The sequence below is a fragment of the Sciurus vulgaris genome, assembly GCF_902686455.1.
Source record: "Sciurus vulgaris genome assembly, chromosome: 17".
NCBI lineage: Eukaryota > Metazoa > Chordata > Mammalia > Rodentia > Sciuridae > Sciurus > Sciurus vulgaris.
Genome location: NC_136478.1, coordinates 49,686,343 through 49,705,437, shown reverse-complemented (window position 1 = coordinate 49,705,437; position 19,095 = coordinate 49,686,343). Strand labels below are relative to the sequence as shown.

Here is a 19,095-nt window from a genome sequence, read left to right as displayed (position 1 = left end):
GGCCTCTGTCCCAGTGACGATCACTGGCCCCCCAACCTAAGCCTGTCCTGTACCCCAGCATTTTCTGATCCCATTCCTGACCCTCGCCCCTGCTCTCTGTCATAGCCCAGAGTGCTAATCCTACCCATGATCCCTGAACTGAGCCTATGACCCAGTCCTTATCCTGCGACCCCAGGCTGACCCCTGAGCTCCCAAACTGAATCCTAACCTGATGTCTTATCCCTAACCAGCATGACTAACCTCTGACCTGGCCCACACCAGGCTCTTACTGTGTCATTTCTGATTGTGACCCCTGGTTTCTTATGGAGACCCTGATCTCTGACCCTGATCCCCAGCTTGACTCCAATCTAAGGCCCAATTCCCGACACAGAACTTCTATAGGGAACTTCTTCTGACCCAGGAATCCCAACAATTCAAAGACCCATTTCTTAACCTGTGACCTAAACCCTAACTATTCATATCAGGGACCCCAGTGCCTGATCAAGTCCTCTGATCCTTTGTATAAGGAACTCAGGCTTCTGACTTAGCTCCTAACCTCTGACCTATCCTCCTCCAAAGCTCTGGAAATGCAGAATTCAACGTGGAGGGATCCAGGGACTCAGTCATTCACCCAAGACCCTGTGACCCTGATTCTGACCCCCGGCCTTTGACTCAGGGAAATCTACACTCTGATCCCCCCCCCCCAACTCCCCCGAGACCACAGATGTCCAGATCTCCCCCTTGGACGATCTGGTCCAGGGACCGCAGCAGCTGGTGCCCCCCACCCACCAGCAAGCCTCTTCATCCAGGAGGCCTCATCAATGCCCAGGTTGTTGACGATGATTCTTAGGATGTTCCCCAACAGGGAGTTGAGGTGGTCAGAGGTGACAGCTGTGCACGGTGGGGGGGCCCCGGCAGGCAGCGCGGGAGGTGGCGCCTCAGGTCCACGCTCCCACCAGCGAGGCAGGTAGCTGCATAGCATGGGCAGTGTGATTTCGATGACATGTGGCATCTCTGTGTAGCGAGCCCCCGATTCAGCCAGCCCTCCGATTTCTGCCATTAGCCGTTCCAGCACGGGGATGTCAGGACACATCTCCTCCACGCTGTTGGGGAGTCCCAGGACTGGGGTACAGAGAGAGGTCAGGGCATGCCAGCACACCGCCCCAGAGCTCAGTGTCCTGACCTCCCCAAAGCACACCACTGAACTGCCACCAGCCACACTCGTCTCCCGATCCCCGTTCATTGGATCCCACGCTCCTGACCGTGACACCCAGTGGGCCTGCCAACTACATTCCCAAGCCTGTCAATTGCCTAAAATTGCACCCAAATTCTAGAAAGCTTCACTCCTACTATCTCCCACACCACACCCCTGCTGTGTAGCGAATTCCAAAAGAAATCCCTTTCCAGCTCTGCTTATCCCAAATTTTTAAAGGTTTATTTTGGGGGGGCGAGGAGGATGCTGGGGATCCAACCCAGGACTGTGTCTTCTGGGCAAGTGCTCTACCACTGAGCTGCATTCCCAGCCCCTTTTAAAATTTTGAGACAGAGTCTTACTAAGTTGTCTAGATTGGTCTCAAACTCATGGTCCCCCTGCCTCAGCCTCCCCACTAGCTGGGGTTACGGGCATGCGCCGTCTCGCCCAGCGAATCCCTCCAATCTCATCCCCTAAGTCCCACCCCCGGATCTGCGCCCTGCAGCACACGGCCCACAGCTCATGTGCTGCCTGCCACGGGTGAGGTGCCATTTGGGGAGTTTGGCAGTGACTAAAGGGACATGCTCCTGTCTGGAATTCCTGTTCCCAGAGACCATACTTCAGTCCAGCATCTGGACCAAGACCTCAAGAGATTTCTGTCTGTCACCACTGACTCTCAGGTGCCTAGGACAGTGCCGCATGCATAGTAGTCGCTCCATAAATATCTGTTGAATGAATGAATAAGCCCAGGCCTTCCCTAATGCCCCCACACCCGAGTACCCCTCACCCCAGGTTCAGGGACACTGGAAAGTCCCAATGCCCTCGTCTTTTACCGCTTCTGCAAATCCCATCTTTGACCTACTTTTCCCCCATAACAACCTTGGAACAGCCCTGCAGCACAAGCCAGGGTCCCTCAAGCTCTGAGAGTCCCCATGATGGGGCACCCCCACCCTGAGCAACTCTTAGCCCCTCACAGCCCTGATTTGGGAGGCATCTCTTCCAAAGGGGGCTTTCCCTGACCCCGTGCTGGGTTCACACAACACTGTGCCAACCCCACTGAACTCACTGGCCCGCTCCCGGGGAGACTTGGTGGTGTAGACGGAGCAGGCGTTGTACTCGTTCAGCTGAGGCTCCAGGAACGCCACGGGCATGGCGGCTGCCAGGCGGGCCAGGCACTCCCCGAGGGCTGGCCGCAGCCTGGAAGAGAGGGCTGTGTTTAGTTGCCACGTGCCTCCTGGGGGTCCTGGGTCCCAGCGCCATCCTGCACAGAAGCACCCCTCCCACAAGCCACCAGCACACACTGAAGCAGCGGTGTCCCTTGGAAGGACTTCTGCTCTGCTTGAAAGGGTCCTCCCCAATGGCCCTCAGCATCTGGGGCTCCTGTGCGCTGCTCCAGTTTTCCCACGGCCCCTGCCAGGCAAGCGTGTTCCCCATCAGGGCCCCACCCAGCCACCTCCATGGCTGGCCTGCTCCTGAGCGCCCTCAAGTGGCCGCTTTGGGGAACTGCAGCTGGCCCCGGGGAACTGAATGGTTATTGAAGGTTTTGAACATTTCTTCCTTTTTTTTTTTTTTTTTTTTTATTCCCCATTTCCTTCCCCTGCTCCCACCCTTACCCTCCAAATGCCCACCCCAGCCCCAAACTGTGTCCCCCTTTCCTTACTTTTCCACGTAGGGGTTCCTGGTGGTTCCCAGAGAGTAGATACTGCACAGTGTGCGGTAGCAAGAGACCTGGACGTCATCCACTGAGAGAGAGAGGGAGGACGAGGGTCTGGGTGCGCCTGCCATGCCAGTCCTTCCCTTATCCACCTCTTTTCTCTCCAAATAGATCAAGCGGTGGGTAATAGCAGGGGCCATAGTGCCAGCTGCTCTCGTGACACAAGTGAGGACCACTTAGCACATGCCCTATCTGTAAGGTGGGGATCATTACAACCCCTTCCCCATGGGTGGCTGTGAGAGAAGTGAATTAACTCCTGAAGAGCAATTAGAACAGGAGCCGTAGTAGGCACTCAAGAAAGGCTAACGGGTTTCCCTGGATATCTGATGAAAGCACCTCCTCAGAAAAATGCAAATACACGAGAATCCTGGCTACAATTTCAGGTTGTCGCATACCTCCCAGAGGGCCAACTAAAGGCCCTCACTGACTTCACAAATGTCAGGAGGCCAAAAGAGGGAGGGGGACTGTCCTAGATTTAAAACAAAGCTACAGAGGTTGGGCATGGTGGCGCACGCCTGTAATCCCAGCAAATCGGGTGGCTGAGGCAGGAAGATTGTGAGTTCAAAGCCAACCTCAGCAACTTAGCGAAGCCCTGAGAAGCTTAGGGAGTCTGTCTCAAAATAAAATATAAAAAAGGGCTGGGGATGTGGCTCAGTGGTTAAGCACCCCTTGGCTCAATCCCTGGTACCAAAAAAAAAAAAAAAAGAAAAAAAAGAAAAAGCTACAGAGACATAACCAAACTTAAGAGGATTCCTTTTTTCTTTCTGTTTTAGTAAAAGACAAGCCAGATGTGGTAGCTCACAGATACTTGGGAGGTGGAGGCAGGAGGAATACTTGGACCCAGGAAATGGAGACTAGCTTGGGTCTCCAAGACAGAGCAAGGCCCTGTCTCAAACAAACAAAATAAGTCAAAGACATTTTGTGGGTGCCAGAGGTCTTTCAGTATGATGAGGTCAGGTGATGGCGGCGGTGGAGTTACATGGGAAAGGTTCTGGTTCCAGGACATGCAGCCTGAGTATTCAGGCATGAGGTTCAGCTTCCGTCCAGAACCTTCCAAGGGGGAAACTCAACAATTCTCTTCTTTTGACTTTTTTGTATTTTTTTTAAAGTTTCAAAATAAAAAGCTGGACCTGGGGAAGAACCCCATCCAAGGGCTACTTTTTTTCCCACTTTTTAATAGGGGTGTGTGTGTGTGTGTGTGTGTGTGTGTGTGTGTGTGTGTGTGTGAATCAAGCCCAGGGCTACTTAACTACTGAGCTACATCCCCAGCCCCTTTTAAAAAATATTTAGAAAATTTGAGACAGGGTCTCGGGTCTTCCTAGGTTGCTGAGGCTGGCCTCAAACTTGTGATCCTCCCACCTCAGCCTCCCCAGTAGCTGGGATTATAGGCATGTGCCACCATACCTGGTTTAGCAATGGACTCTAATTTCAAATAAACAGTGAGCCCAGGGCCTCACTATCCCTCAGTCCCCACAGCCCACTGGCCCTACTGTCCATGCTGGACAGCCCTCCCTTAGTGTCCCCTTCATGACTCCTGTGTTGCAAACCAACTTCAACATCTCCCCCGAACTTTCCACTTCTCCCACTCTCTAGCTTTACAGAGGACCTGCTGTCCCCTGAGTCCCAGGCCTTATTCTGGACACCTCCCTTCCCTAGCCTGTCTTCTCCACCTCCTGCATGTCTCTCCTGCAGCCCTTCCCCTGCTGCCACCCTGGTCCCAGCCACATCTTAGAAGGCTCTTTTGAATGCCTGTCCACACAGTGTCCTGTCAACCCATCTGGCGTCCTGTGTCTTGTGTCCCTCTGACACCACACTGCATGTTCCGCATTCTGGGTCCTATACAACCCGCTCCAGGCTGGGTCATGGCCACGTATGTCCCCCGGCAGGATGAGCACGCAGTTGCTGCTCACCGACTCCCACCACCTTCTCTTTCTAGTTAGGGACCCCCCCCCATATTTAGCTCAACACCCGACCTCCTAGAACAAAGGCTACTTCCCAGTCTGCTTTACCGCGACAGGTGGCTATGTGCCAAGTTCTGACTAATCTGATACAAGCAGAAGTGATATGGCCACTTCTAGGTTGTTCCTTTCAAAGAACTGAAGTGAGGAGGGGCGTAGCCCAGAAGCCCCTGCCCCGGGTGCCTCCCCGGCACTCCCTCCCGCACCACGCAGACAGAGGAGCAGGTGAAGAACCCGAGCTCCCTCTCTCCTTCCTCTCCTCTCCCACTGCCCGTGAGGAGAACGTGCTGCCCGGCGGCCTTGGAATGGCAGCACTTCATGGACAGCTGAGCCCAGATGGAAGGAAGCTGGACTTCGGACCTTATGACCCACTTACAAGTCAGCTGTTAGATGAGGAAGAAATTTCCAGCTTTGTCAGGCTCCAGCGATGCCGGGTCTTTGGCCAGAGCAGCTAACTCACATCCCAGTGACCTGCGCTTCTCTGGCTGTGAGCCCTGCCCACAGCAAGCAGTCCACCCACTCCAGGCCCGCGGACGCCCCCGCCCCTGCCCAGAGAGTCAGGGGCTCTTACGGATGACATCGTCTCCGAACTGGTGCTGGGCGATGTGCTGGAAGAGGGTGGTGAGGACGGGCAGCAGGGCCACCGTGGTGTAGGTGAGGTTCTGGCCCACGCCCTTCACCTGCGTGCGCGCCTGGGACACCTTGCCCAGCCGCAGATTCTCCACCATCTTCTCGATGTCCTCCGAGGCACTCTCGAAGAAGGAGCGGAGGCTGGCCTTCACGATCTCGGGGCCTGACTTCATCACCGTCCTAGGAGGGAAGCGGAAACCCCGGTTCTAGAAAGAAAGTCTCCATTTCGGAGAGTTCGAATTACGGGGGTGGGGGCAGGGCATGATGAGAGTGGGTGCCGCCCCCGTCACCCCACCTGGCATCCAGGGAGCGTGCCAGGATGTGAAGGCAGTTGACCACAGCTGGGGCATCCGTCCCTGGGAGGAGAAGATGGCTGAGGGGAGGGAAAGGCCAGCAACAGCAGCTCCCTCCACACCACCCGACCCTTCTCTCTACCCCACCCAACCCCACCAGCCTTGGCCCCCATCCCAGCGCTGACCACCGCTGTCCTTCCTCCATCCCAGGAATGACCTCTCTGTTGTTACTTTCTGGGAGCGGGTCTCTCTCCCCCACTGTCCTGGGAACTCCTTAAGGACTGCCTCAGTCACCGCCCTGTCCCTAGGACCACCCAGCCCGGGTCCAGGTGCAGGAGAAGGACACGAGAAACGATATTCAAGCTAAGACCAAACCTGGGAAATCTTTCTTCCCCCCAGAGCTGGTGACAGGGAAGAGAGGGACCAGGCAGGGCAGCTCAGGAGAGGAGCTACTTACCAAAGAGAGAGACCCGGTGGCGCACAAGAGCAGCGAGTTTGCAGAAGAGGCTAAAGAGCAAGAAAGGGACAGAAGAACAGGGGGACAGAGGATGAACCAAGGCAGTGGTGGCACAGAGAGGAGGCGGGACAGAGGAGACCCGGAGACGGGCAGAAGACAGCGGCAGGGGGAGGGCTTCCGGAAGGGGATCCAAGGTGAGCAGCTTGAAAAGCCCAGGGGAAGACGGGCCTGTGGGGAGCCCCAGGGGTGAGTCTGCTTGCCAACAGGGTGACCAGTCTGCCCTGACAGTCCCACACCCTGGGAGACCCTTCAGCCCCAGGCAAAGAGGGGCAGTGTGTCATCCCAGCCCATCCATCACCTCTGCAAGGAAGAGGGGCCAGCGCCCAGGACCCAGCACAGAGCCCCTAAAGGCCAGGTGCAGGAAGTATGGGGTCAAGGACTATGACCCTGTGAGGTCAGGGGTCAGAGGTCACAGGCAGCCCACCTGGTGATCATTTCCTTCTCCTTGTTGGAGGCATGGCCACCACTGCCCAGCACTTTGGCCGGTGTGGACAAGAAATAGAGGCAGTGGTTGGTGAAGTACTGATTGATCAAAGGGAGCAGGATCTGGAGGTGGGGGAAGAAGACGAGTGTGAGGGCCGGGGAGGGCCCCCAGGCCCCTGGTCCCCTCTGCCTCTCCAAGTGAACCTCTTACCTTGGCAAAGAATTTGATCTCCTGTTCATGTGGGGATTTTTCTACTCGTCCACTGCTGACCACGGCCTCTGTGGGAGGGGACAAATGGGGTCATGAGGGGTCATGGAGGGGTCAAGTCTGGGGAATCCAGTGTGTTCTGATGGGAGGAACTCTGGGGACAGAACTAGGAAATGAGGGGAGATAAATTCTTGGTATGAAGTTGCTTCTGTCGGCTCTCTCCCCTACTCCTGTCTGCTCTCCCTAATTCCTTGATCAAACCCTTCCTGAAGCTGAAAATAGGGAGGAGAACAAACTGGAAGACAGGTAAGGCCACAGACCATCCCCCTCCTCACCCATCACAAGCCTTACTTGTTTCTGAATTTCAGTATCTACCACTGAGTAAATTTGGAATTACTGAATGAAAAAATGAGACCAGAAGTTGACATAAACATATTAGGATAATTTTGTGTGTGTGTGTGTGGTGCTGGCGATTGACCCAAGGGCCTTGTGCTTGCAAGGCAAGCACTCCACCAACTGAGCTATATTCCCAGCCCTAGGATGATTTTTAAATGAGTATTATTTCAAACAAAAATAGTGATAGGAATAATTAAGCTCTTAAAATAATAATACTTGTTCCAATAATGAAACATTTGATCTGTCCCTGGCACTTTGAGGAATGTCATCCTTGTAGAATCTCTTCCCAACCTGGAGGTCTGTGTAGTTGGTCCAGGTGAAACGATTCACCCCAGGTCAACCAGCCAGAAAGGGACAGAATCATGGCTAGTTAGGGTGAACAGCATCCCCAAATCACAGATGAGGAAACTGAGGTTCAGAGAGGGCAGGGAACTGGCAAGAAAGAGTGGAGCAGGGAGACTCAGCTCATGGGCTTTGAGGTGAGATTCGTGGGAGTGAATCCTGATCTGCTCTCAGTGCTGAGCATGTGGGGGTCTTGGGGCTAGGGGTCTCTGGGGAAAATTGAAAGAGACTATAAGGGCTCCAGCTATGACTCTTGGTAAAGTCCAAGAAACCTCCAAGGAGCAGCCCAACTGCCTCAGCCTTCAAAATGAATTCTGAATCTGTCTGGTTTCCACCCTTCTCTGTTCCTGCCTCTGCACCTGTCAAGTCCAAAGGACCTGCACACTTGAGCCAGGTTCCTTTGCTGCTCAGAGCTCTCCTGTGACTCCATGTCCATCCGGGTAAAGGACATAGTTCTCATCATGGCCTGCAAAGCTCTACGTGACCTGTGTTGTCACTTCCCTAACACTGTGTCCTCTCACAGTCCCCTCAATCACTCTGCTTTGGCCACCTGGGCATTCCATACCAGGGACCTTCCAGAACTGAACTTGCTGCTCCTTTGTCTAGAAGGAACAGATGTCTCCAGATGTCCAAAGGGCTCTCCCTGCATCTCCTTCAGGTCTTGACTCAAATGTCACTTTTTTCCAGTACTGCTGGGGATGGAGCCCTTGCACATGCTAAGCAAGCACTCTACCACTGAGCCACATCCAGCCCATGTCACACTCTTGTCCAAGTCTTCCTTGAATATTCTGTTTAAAATTACAATGGGCTGCACTCTCCCAGTCCCCTTTACCTGGCTCTATGGATTCCTTCTTCCCAAACACTAACATACTAAATAGTGATGGTGTGAACTGTCTGACCCCACCACAGGAACGTAGTAGCACAGGGCTGGAACTCTGTCTTGGTCCCCAACATCCAGAACAGTGTCTGGCATAGTAGATAATTAGATAAGGGTCAGAGAGAGAGATACGGGGACTGGTTCCTTTGCCACGTCTTTGCTAGCGAGGCGGGAAACTGGACGGGAATTCTTCCTACCCAGGTGGGCAATGAACTCCTGGGAAATGTCCATCCAGCGCAGCAGCTGCTGCAGGAAGCCAAAGGCAAACCGCTTCTCGATGGAAGACGTGTCCAGCTCCATGTCCTTAAGGCCTCTGTGCGGAGAGGCAGAGAGGTCAGCTCGGATGCAGGGCCTGGCTGAGTTTCTGCTCCAGCAGGTCCTTCCTCTAGTCTTGGGCCTCATCCCAGGTTTCCAGCTGCTCTCTGGGCCCTCCTCCATCTCCAGGCCCCGCTCCTATGCCAAGGCTCCGCCCCCACAGCCCCTCCCCTGGGGCCACGCCCCTCCTCTCCCCTCCCCAGTCCTGCAGGTGGCCACCCACATCCAAGTCCCTGAGCTCCCAGCTCACTTGCCTAGTGACTGCATAGCCGTTCATCTGCAGAAACTTCAGCAGCTCCTGGGCCTTCTCTCGATCCCGTGCTTTCTCCTTGGCGGTGAGAGTGTCGTAGGGCACCAGCAGGGGATGGGATCCACCGCCTGGGGAGGCAAAGACCAGAAACTAGGGGCTGGGAAGGCCCCGGGCCACTCACTGAAGTGGATCTTGCAGCTGAGGTCGTGCATAATTCTGGTAATGAAGATGCAGATCCTAACGGAAACCCCGCTGGCCCGCCACACCCTGCGCTGGGAACCGCTGGAAACCGCTATTGCCATTTCCATTCGCCAGAGAGACACCCAGCGGGGGAAAGCAACGGTTCAGTCGCAAGGTGAAGTGAGGACTCTAACCTAGGCACTGACTCTGGGGCCTACGACTGGGGAACTGTGGGGAAGGGGGGCCACTAACCCTTGGCCTCCAGCTCTTGCTTCTTCTTCCGCCCCCACGTGTTGTGGTAATTTTCAGCCAGTTGTTCTGCCATGGCCTGGGAATGGATGCAGACAATCAAGGACCAGACTCAGAGAGTGCCCTTCCCCAGCAGGCACCCCCAGGACCCCCAAATGCAGGCTCAGAGGCCTCACCTGCAGCTCTCGGGACAGGGTAACTCCGCTGAGGTCCGGGGGCTGGGGGTTGTAGCCTTCTCGGGGATCGTAGGTCTGAAAGGGCAGGGGGGTGGGGGCTGTTGAGCAAGCAGGAAGCCCAGGTCAACCCCTCCTGGGCCCCAAACAACCCCTCTGCACCCCCTCCTTAAGACCCTGTCTCTAAACCACCCCTTCCTCTCCCCTGCCTGGGATTTTGCAGGCCCATGACTCCTCAGTCCCAGACATCTTGGATTTCCATCCCCTTTCTCTGGTCTCACCCCTTCTCCTGACTCCATCTCCCTCCCCAGGTCCCTCTCTCCTCACAATCCCACCCCCTGTCAGGTTCCACCAGCCCCTAACTCCGACCGTCTCCGCCTCCTTCATGACCCCACCTGGGCAGTTTGGGATATCTTCCGTGTTTTCTTCTTTTCTGTCTTCTCCTCTTCACCCTCCCTGGCCTTCTCTATGGTCCATTCCCAGGCGATCATGGCCTTCAAGGACTCCTTGATGGGCCAGCGATAAATCTCTTTGTCCTAAAGTGGATTGGAGGGGACAGAGTTGGTGGAGTGGGGCTGGAAGGAGATAGAGGAAGGAGCCCGCAGCCCAGGCTCCTGGGCCTCCAGAGTGGGAAATGCCCACCAGGTGGCTATAAAGTGCTAAGCTGCCCAGTCTACCTTGGAACCTAGGTGTCTTACCAGTTCTGTAACAGAGCATCCTAAACACGCTCATTACCTCATTTTACACGAAACCCAGTGAATCAAGGAATCAAGGAATCAAACCCTTGCCCTTTTTAGAGGAGGGACACTGGGAACCTGGGGTCCTCCAGGGGAGGCAACCCAGCTTTGAGAGGAGGCAATTCACCTCGGTACAAACCACCAATTCACCTAGGTACAAACCCATGAAGCTTCCTCACTTCTCCCCAGCCCCCATATTTGGGGTTTCATTTTGATCCCCAATATGGGACCCCAAGGTTTGGTCACCTTCTCTGAAAAGGTCTTGTAGGGCCTCAGCATGGGGTGGGTCTTCAGCTCCTCATCTATGTTCTCTCCGTAGGACCAGTTGTTCTGGATCTAGAGGTGGAGGCAGGATGAGGGGCAGGCAGCAGCGCGGGGCCCCCAGAGGGGGAACCCTGGAGGAACTGGGGGCTCCAAGGAAATCTGGGGATCCCTGGGAGAGTGAGGGTCCTTAGGGAAGGCTGGAGGTCTCAGGGCAACCTGGGGCCTCAGGGAAGACCCAGGTCTGGGGAAAGCGGGGTCCTGGGGAGGGTGCTCCTGGCCCGGCCCTGGCCCACCTTGTCAAAGGCCCACTTCTCATGCGTGTATTCTGCAAACTTGTTAATGAAGGAGTCGAGCTTCTCTGGGATGATCACGCTGTGGGAGGGACGGGATGGACAGACGTCGGGGCAGGGAGGGGAACCATCCTCCCCCACACCGGCCCCTGCGCTCCACCCCCAGGTCTCACTTGAGGGTCTCCACAGGCCGGGGATCAAAGTTGCCTTCAGCATCCACTGTGGCCTTCTTCTCTGCCTTGGATGAATATGAAGCGTCCACGTAGTCGGGAGGCAGGGCCCCCGCAATGGCACACAGACAAGGCATGGCCATGCGGTACAGCTCCTGGTCGTACTTCTGGGGATGCCAGTGGGGGTGGGGGTGGCTGTCACAGCAGGCTTCACTGAGCCTTCCAACCCTGGAGCCTCAGGAGCGCCAATCACACCCTCTGATCATACCTTCCTCCCTGGACCCCCAAACCCAAATTATGGTCCCTCTGCCTGCATCCAAAACCCCAGACCAAGATGGGGCCCTAGATCACCTCTATATTACCCCCTCCAAGCACATCCCCTCTTCTATAACCCCCAAACTGAGTCCTCACCCCATAAATTCTCCCACATCCAAACCTGCAGAGCTGCCTCTTTCCTGGAACCCATCAGATTTGGAGATTTCACTCTGGATCCCCACGTTTAAGGCCCAAACCCTCCCCTTTTGGGTCTCCTGGATGCCCAGACCTTATGTGCCAGAGAGTCAAAGATGCCCCAGAATAGTTTTCGTGTGAGGTGTAGCTCTTCCTCCGAGGTGACCCCGAAGTTGGCCCAGCCTGTAGGGAGGCAGTAGTACTTCCAGCACCGCTCATAGTGGTTGGTGAGGAGCTGAGAGGGAGCAAGATGGGACAGTCAGGGACATAAAGCAGATGGCAGGCAAACAAAGTCTCCAGGAGTCAGAGGGTGCAGTGCTTGCAAATTATAAAGGAGGTGCATACTATGCAACTTATATGCTAATAAGAGATGGCATGGTAGGTTTATTGGGGAATGATCCTCGAGTTTATTACACAAAGCTAGCTTTCTAATTTAGAGCCAGAAGGGGCATTAAACTAGAGCTGGGTTTGCCTCTTTTCACAGAAAGGAGCATGGTTCATAGTCCATGGGTAGGGTGGTGTGCAAATGGGCACATGGATGGAGTGATCTGTGCTTATGCAAACTAGCCTGCCAGATAGAAGCACGGGCAGCGCCCCATGCAAATATATGGTAATTGAAAAGAGGGCATCCAATATCCAATATGCAAACTTGAAGTAGGGGCTAATTTAAGCATATTATGCAAAATAGATATCTGAGTTGGGGGTAGCTCCTTAAGCAAATTAGCCATGCAAATGAAAAAACAGGAGAGACAGTGTGCAAATATTCAGAATAGCTATGGTACTGTTTATTCAAATAAACGCATTCATTTGAATAGTGGAAGGCTGGTGGTCTGGGCATGCGAATAAAATGCTAATTAGGGAAAGTGGTGTGCCCCATGAAAATATATGCTAATTTAGGCGGGGGCTGGCTCATTTGGTTAGGCAAATTAAGCGCTAATTAGGGAATGTTAGCGGCAGCAATGACGCAAAGCGAATGTCCTGGGAATCCTTGTATGCTGATGGGGATGCTAATTAGCTTCTGTGGGTCGGCGGCCCTCCCTCGTGCAGTGTGGGTGGGGCGGGCAGGGCTGGTAATCAGGAGACCCCTAGTCCGCGGGTAGGGCAAGGCGGTGGGTGGGCCGTGTTGGCTCTCACCTTGAGCGGCATCTTGGCGAACTCGTTCAGGATGGGCACGTCGAACACCAGGCGCCGCAGCAGGTGCTGCAACATGGACGGGCGGATGTACCTGCGGGGGACGAGCACAGGGCGGTGGATGGCGTCTGGAGGCCCGCCCCGCCCGCCGGGCGCCCCCACCCCGGGCCCCGCCTCACCTGCAGAGCGACATGAGGCAGTCCTCGATGACATCGCGCTGCGCCTTCGTGAGCGAGCGGCCTCGGGACAGGCGGTAGACCGTATGGAGCATGGAGTCCACCATGATGGCACGGTGCTCAGTTCCCGCGAAGAGCGGTGCGCACTTGGTGATGAGCGGCAGCACGGCCAGGCACAGGTAGCGGTTCAGCGCCAGTGCCATCTCCGTGGTGCTGAAGGTGGCCTGGGGCGTAGGGTGAGGACGTCAGACCCGCTGCACCGCGGTGCACAGCTCTGGGGTGGCTTTGGCAGCCATCCTGGACAACTCTGGGCAAAGAACCCAGATCATTCCCCCAAATCCTGCTCCCCTGTTTCTGTACCCCACTCCCGTTTCTACTTTGCTGAGCAAAATTCCAAACACACACAAGTCCAGAAGCTGATAATGAACCCCATTGCTCAGATTTGGCTCTGGGGCAGACATCAGCCTTCTGCGTGATTTCCTTTCCACCCGACCACTCACCATCTTTCCTGTAATGTTTTCATGCAAACCCCAGCCGTATGTCACGTACCCACAGATGCTTAACTGCGCATCTCTATTCAGAAAAGCAAGTCTGCTTCACAGTCCACACTGCCATTATCCCTCGTGACAGAACTAACAAGCTCTTTATTTTCCTGATCAACTTTCTCCAGCTGTCTCAAAAATCGCTTTGCATTCAGCTGGTACTGTTGAGATCAGAGACCCTGGAGGGTCCATGCGCCATATCTGGCTGGCAAGTCTCATTGATTTTTACATCTTTTCTTTTTTAATGTGATTTATTTGCTGGAGAAACTGAGTCATTTGTTCTGTGATATTTATTTGTTTGTTTGTTTGTTTGTTTATTGCATTTTGGCTTTGGCTGGCCACTTCCTTGTGTCAGAGAACTTGTTCCTCTGCATCCACACTTCCTACGGTGGTTATGGATTCAAGTCCAGTGTCCCTTTTCCCAGATAATGTCAAGCAGTTATTTCTCCCCCTTAAGCCCTTGATGAGGTTGCCTCCAGCAGTCATCCCACCCTCTGCTTCCTTCCCCTGCCAGGAACCTGTAAAGAATGGCTGGTACCACAGGGGAGGCTGAGGCAGGAGGATGGCGAGTTCAAAGCCAGCCTCAGCAACTTAATGAGACCCTGTCTCAAAATAAAACACAAAAAGGGCTGGGGATGTGGCTCAGTGGTTAGGTGCCCCTGGGTTCAATCCCTGGTACCAAAAACAAAACAAAATAACGGAAAAAAAGGAATGGTGGGCACTCCATCTCCAATACCTCACCTCCTGTTCCGCTCAAACCCTCTGCTATGGCCCTTCACCTCTTCACCTTGCTGAACTGTTGTTAAGGTCACTGTGATCTCCATTTCTCTAAACCAGTGGCCAGCTCCCAGTGGGCACCTTCTTTGGCCAGTCACCTTCTGTTATGATCATACACAGGTCTTGGGGGCCCACACTGGAGTGATTATTTTATAACTAGAGGGGTTGGGGTTCTGCCCACGCTCCACTGGAACTCAGTCTTTTTCGGTGGCTTCACTCTCTAAAACAAAAGTGCCTCTCTTACGCTCCCATGACCCATCTCACGTCCTCCACGGAGGTGGAGAGAGAGGCCAGGCGGGCGGGCTGCTCACCGTGTCCAGCGAGGCAGCTGCCCTCATGTCGGGAAGGAACCCCACGTCCAGCACATGCAGCAAGAAGTCCTGGCTCTCAATGCCATACACGCGGTCCAGGAAGAGCACCATGGACGCCTTGTGGTCCGGCACGAAGGATGCCGACATCTTTGGCTGTACCAGTGCCCCGTCTACCAGCAAGGAGGGTGGAGGTCAGGAGACCCTTGGGACCCGCTGGCCCCTCCCCAGCGTCCTGCCCTGCCAAGCCCTGGCCCGCCTACCTTTGCCCAGGGTGGGGATCTGCAGCGGGAGGCTGATAATGCCCACGAGGTCATCCAAAGGCACCAGGGAGCGGAGGATGGCGCGGATCCTAAGGGCCTCACCCTTGCCAGCTTGGATTAGCTGGGTGGCGGTGGGGGACGGGCGGGTCACCGTCACCTGCTCTCCTTCTGGAGATGGCTCCCTTGCACCCCTTCCTGGCACAGCGGCAGGTACAGCAGGCCTCCCTCCCCAGGGACTAAACGGAGTTCTCAGGTCCCCACCCTCCTCCTGGCTTCACCAGCCCTGCCCTGCCCCTCACTGGCCGCCTCCCCCTCTGACAGGAGCTCCGTGAGCTTGGCCCCTGGGGCAGTGCAGGTCCCTGTTGTGTCCCCAGCACTGCCTAGCCCAGGACCAGCTACATGGCGAGAGTCCATCAGCCTCGCCCAGGGTCTGCATGCAGAAGCTCAAGGCTGGCCGCACGAGCCCCGTCCCCTCCCCGTCTGTCCCACCCTGGCCTTCCAGGTCTCACATGCATCTCTGGTGCGCAGCGTCCCAGCAGGTCAATCAAGGCGGCATAGAAGGACATGATGGCATGTCCCAGGTGCACCCGGTTTTCTTCAGGAGGCTCCTCACCGAAGCTGTAGCAGGGGCGGGTGTGAGGGAGGCAGGCAGGGGCGTGGGGAGGGGCTGCCCTGCTGGGGAGGGACCAGGGGACTCACTGCTCGCGTCGCCGGTCCCTGCGGACGCCTGGCCCATCCCGGGCAGGGTCCTCGGAGATGCGGATGGCCTCTTCGATGGCAGCCAGCAGCCCGGAGCCGCCCTCGCCCCGCAGGGCGGGCCCAAAGCACTCGGGCTTGCGGATGAGAAGGCGCACCACCACGTTGGCGTTCTCCTCCACGCTCTCGCCTGGCCACGCGGCAGGGTCAGGAGGACTGTGAGCCATGTCCCCAGGGACCCCCGCAGCCCAGGGCCCAGCACTTCCCGGTAATGCCAGGCCCCTCCCCGACAGCCCCGGAACCACTGGAAAGGATCCCCCCAGGCCAAGCCTGAGGCGGAGGGGACTGGCGCCCTGAGGGAGGCTTTGGTCAAGGACCCTGTGACTCCAGCCCTGCTGTGCCTCACCATTGACAAAGACGGCAAAGCGCAGGAAGTCCAGGTAGCGCTCGCCGCCGCAGGGGTTCCAGCCGATGTCCGGGTACCCTTTGGCCAGGAGCATGGGACAGCTTTGGAGGCCACAGCCTGCCAGGTAGGACACGACCTGGGGGCAGGAGGGGGTTCAGCCAGAGGCCAGACCCACACCACACCCTGCCCAGAGGCTCAGTATCTGCCAGCCCTGGAGCCCCTCGGCCCCATTCACCCCTGGCTCCCTCGGCAAGCTAACCCCGATCCCACCCAACCAGGTCTCCACCTGGACCATTGTGGCAGCCTGTCCTCCCTCTTCCTCTCAGTTTGTTCCTCACATACACCTATGAACACCTGAGTCAGGTCATGTCCCTCTGCTCAGAACCTGTGGCTTCATCTCATTCAGGGTAAAAACCAGAGTCCTTGCTGTGGCCCACAAGATCCAGCGTGACTTCCTACTACTTGTCCTTTACTTCCTCTCCTCCAACCACACCAGTCTCTCTGCTGTCCCTCAAACTAACTGAGGCTCACTCCTGCCTCAGGGCCTTTGCACTAGCTATTCCCTCTGCCCAGAATGATCCTCCCCCTGACATCCATCTGACCCCTCACCTCCTGAGCTTTCCCCGAACTTTCTCAACGGGGCATTCTCTGACCATTCTAATGTGAACTCAGACAAATACCTGATCCAGGATGTTTCTTTCCTTTGCTTTCTTTTTTTCCTCCTGAACGCCTGTCCCTAGCTAACACACTCTGTTATTCCTATAGTGTTCATATTATCCATCCTCCCAAATAGAAAGGTGACTACACAGGAACAGGGATTCTTTTTTTCTCTTCCTTTCTTTCTTTTTGAGTTGTGGGTGGACAGCATGCCTTTATTTTATTTGTTTATTTTCTATGTATGCTGAGAATTAAACCCAGTGCCTCACACGTGCTAGGCAAGTGCTCTGCCACGGAGCTACAGCCCCAGCCTGCCTGCCTTCCTTCCTTCCTCCTTTCTTTCATATCAAGGATTGAACCAAGGGTATTTAACCACTAGACCACGCACCCACGATTTATTTGTTTGCTTGTTTGTTTGTTTGTTTATGTGCCAGGGATTGAACCCAGGGTCACTTAATCACTGAGCACCACATCCCCAGCCCTTTTTTTATGTTTTATTTTGAGACAGGGTCCCAGTAAGTCCTTAGGGCCTCTCTAAGTTGCTGGGGCTGGCTTCAAACTTGCAATCCTCCTGCCTCAGCCTCTTGAGTCGCTGGGATTACAAGTATGCACCACCACGCCCAGCTCCTCTTTATTTTTATTTGGAGATAGGGTGTTGCTCAACTGCTTACTTAGGTCCTTGCTAAATTGCTGGGGCTGGAGGACAGAGATTTTTAAAAAGAATTTTTTAAATTATTGATGGACCTGTATTTATTCGTATGAAGTGCTGAGGATCAAACCCAGTGCCTCACACATGCGAGGCAAGTACTCTGCCACAGAGCCACAGCCCCAGCCCCAGAGATTTTTGACTGTCACCGCTACCTACCGCCTTGGGCAGGTCCTGGCAGGTAGTGGATGCTCACTGGATAAAGAGCAGCTAAGCACTATGGGTCACAGTGTTTTTGTTGGTCTGTTTTGAGAGGAGGGCTCTCTGGCCACTGCCCGGTTTGAGCACTGCTTTCTGAATGCTTTCATAGATGATCTCATTTAACCCAAAAGAACCCCACGTGTCATTCCTGCTGCTTATTTGCTGTGGAGATGAGGTGGCAGAGGTCTGGAGGGGCTGTCACTTGTCCAAGGTTGCTGGGCAAGGGACCAGGAAGCCCAAGTCACTGAGCTCCAGAGCCCATGTACACCCCCAGAGCACACAGAAGAGGAGGCAGAGGGCCACCACATGTGCCAAGGTCACCCGCCAGGCAGCAGGGAGCGTGAGTCTGTCCAGCCCTACAGAACCCTGTGAAGGAGCCACTGGGTGCTGCTCTCTCCCGGAAGGGATTCCCCTCTGATTCAGCCTCAGGCTGCCTGGAATCTTCCCCCAGAGGGGGTCGTAACCTTCAGGGGCCCCACACAGCCAGGCCTCCCACACGTACCTTTTCCAGGTCCTGTTCCTGCAACGCCAAGGCCAGTTCGTTGTTGTCGATGACAGAAGCGGCTGCCACATCCAGGGGCGTGGAGCCCTGCATGCCTGAGGGGTAAGAGGTGGTCAGATGCTCCTCAGAGGCATCGCTCCCAGCTCCATCCTGATCGACTCACTTCCTCCTTTCCAGGCTGTTTCCCTGTCCCAGCCCTGGCTGCTCTGGGGTGTTGCTACCTAAGCTGTGACTGTCCTCCTTGCTGGGCTACAGTGCAGGGCTATCTGGCTCACTCCTGTGTCCCACCCGACTCATCACGCGGTGGGTTGCGCGTATGTTTGTCGAATGACTGAATGAGTGAGTGAGCCAGCCAAGAGGGGTGGACTGGAACGGCTTTGGGGGCAGGACCTCGGCTCAGGGGTCTCTCACCCAGGCCAATGCCGCTGTTCTCCAGCAGGTAGCTCAGGTGGTCAAACATGGAACGCTGGTTCTGGCGGCTGATGCGGCAGAAGTAGCAGAGGAAGCGGCAGCAGCTGGTCACCATCTTGGGGAAGCGGATCTCCTGGGGCAGGCAGGGTGGGCTGGTGGTCAGTGCCTGCCTTCTTCGGCCCCCTCCCCTGAGCTCTCCAGCCCAGCTAGGCCCTTACCTTGGACTCACCACCCCCGAGGACGTTCACCATGACCTCCATGACGGTCTCATGCATGCCCAGGGCCCTCATCAGGTTCGGGTGTTGGTAGAAGACTTTGTTGTTCATGATGTTCCTGTGGACGGTAAGAGTACATGCGGTCACCAAGGGCTGGGGGTGCCCTGGTGCAGGCAGAGCACTGCCACCAGCATGGTCAGAGTCAGCATTTATGGGCTCCTACTCTGTGCCCGGCATGCCCTCCCCCTTCCAGACCTGCTCTGGTCCATGTGACATCCATTTTCAGAGGCAGGAACTATTTATCATCATTCCTATTTCACAGATAAGAAAACTGAGGCATGGATCCCGGATCCAGCCCTTTTTATTTTTTATATAGAGACAGGTCTCCCTGAGTTGCTTAGGGCCTTGCTAAGTTGCTGAGGCTGGCTTTGAACTCGCGATCCTTCTGCCTCAGCCTCCTGAGCTGCTGGGATGACAGACATGTGCCACCGCACCCG

The 19,095-nt window shown here is 55.4% G+C and overlaps 1 protein-coding gene across 4 annotated transcripts in view; it reads right to left on the bottom strand.

The window, feature by feature from the left end:
- The window catches only part of RYR1 (ryanodine receptor 1), a 119,077-nt gene that overhangs the window by 55,994 nt on the left and 43,988 nt on the right, over positions 1–19,095 (bottom strand). For all 4 annotated transcript variants that reach the window (XM_079117384.1, XM_079117386.1, XM_079117385.1 and 1 more), the window contains exons 40-66: positions 18,602–18,716; positions 18,384–18,516; positions 17,973–18,067; positions 15,907–16,042; positions 15,504–15,690; positions 15,314–15,422; positions 14,805–14,925; positions 14,545–14,714; positions 12,918–13,138; positions 12,742–12,832; positions 11,702–11,842; positions 11,161–11,324; positions 10,991–11,069; positions 10,680–10,769; positions 10,092–10,232; positions 9,700–9,774; positions 9,527–9,602; positions 9,099–9,222; positions 8,727–8,842; positions 6,918–6,985; positions 6,708–6,829; positions 6,224–6,273; positions 5,769–5,829; positions 5,415–5,653; positions 2,832–2,913; positions 2,238–2,368; positions 769–1,101 (exon numbers count right to left, since the gene is read on the bottom strand). In XM_079117384.1, coding sequence (XP_078973510.1) covers positions 769–1,101; positions 2,238–2,368; positions 2,832–2,913; positions 5,415–5,653; positions 5,769–5,829; positions 6,224–6,273; positions 6,708–6,829; positions 6,918–6,985; positions 8,727–8,842; positions 9,099–9,222; positions 9,527–9,602; positions 9,700–9,774; positions 10,092–10,232; positions 10,680–10,769; positions 10,991–11,069; positions 11,161–11,324; positions 11,702–11,842; positions 12,742–12,832; positions 12,918–13,138; positions 14,545–14,714; positions 14,805–14,925; positions 15,314–15,422; positions 15,504–15,690; positions 15,907–16,042; positions 17,973–18,067; positions 18,384–18,516; positions 18,602–18,716 — 3,470 coding nt within the window. The remainder of the gene's footprint in view (positions 1–768; positions 1,102–2,237; positions 2,369–2,831; positions 2,914–5,414; positions 5,654–5,768; positions 5,830–6,223; positions 6,274–6,707; positions 6,830–6,917; positions 6,986–8,726; positions 8,843–9,098; positions 9,223–9,526; positions 9,603–9,699; positions 9,775–10,091; positions 10,233–10,679; positions 10,770–10,990; positions 11,070–11,160; positions 11,325–11,701; positions 11,843–12,741; positions 12,833–12,917; positions 13,139–14,544; positions 14,715–14,804; positions 14,926–15,313; positions 15,423–15,503; positions 15,691–15,906; positions 16,043–17,972; positions 18,068–18,383; positions 18,517–18,601; positions 18,717–19,095) is intronic.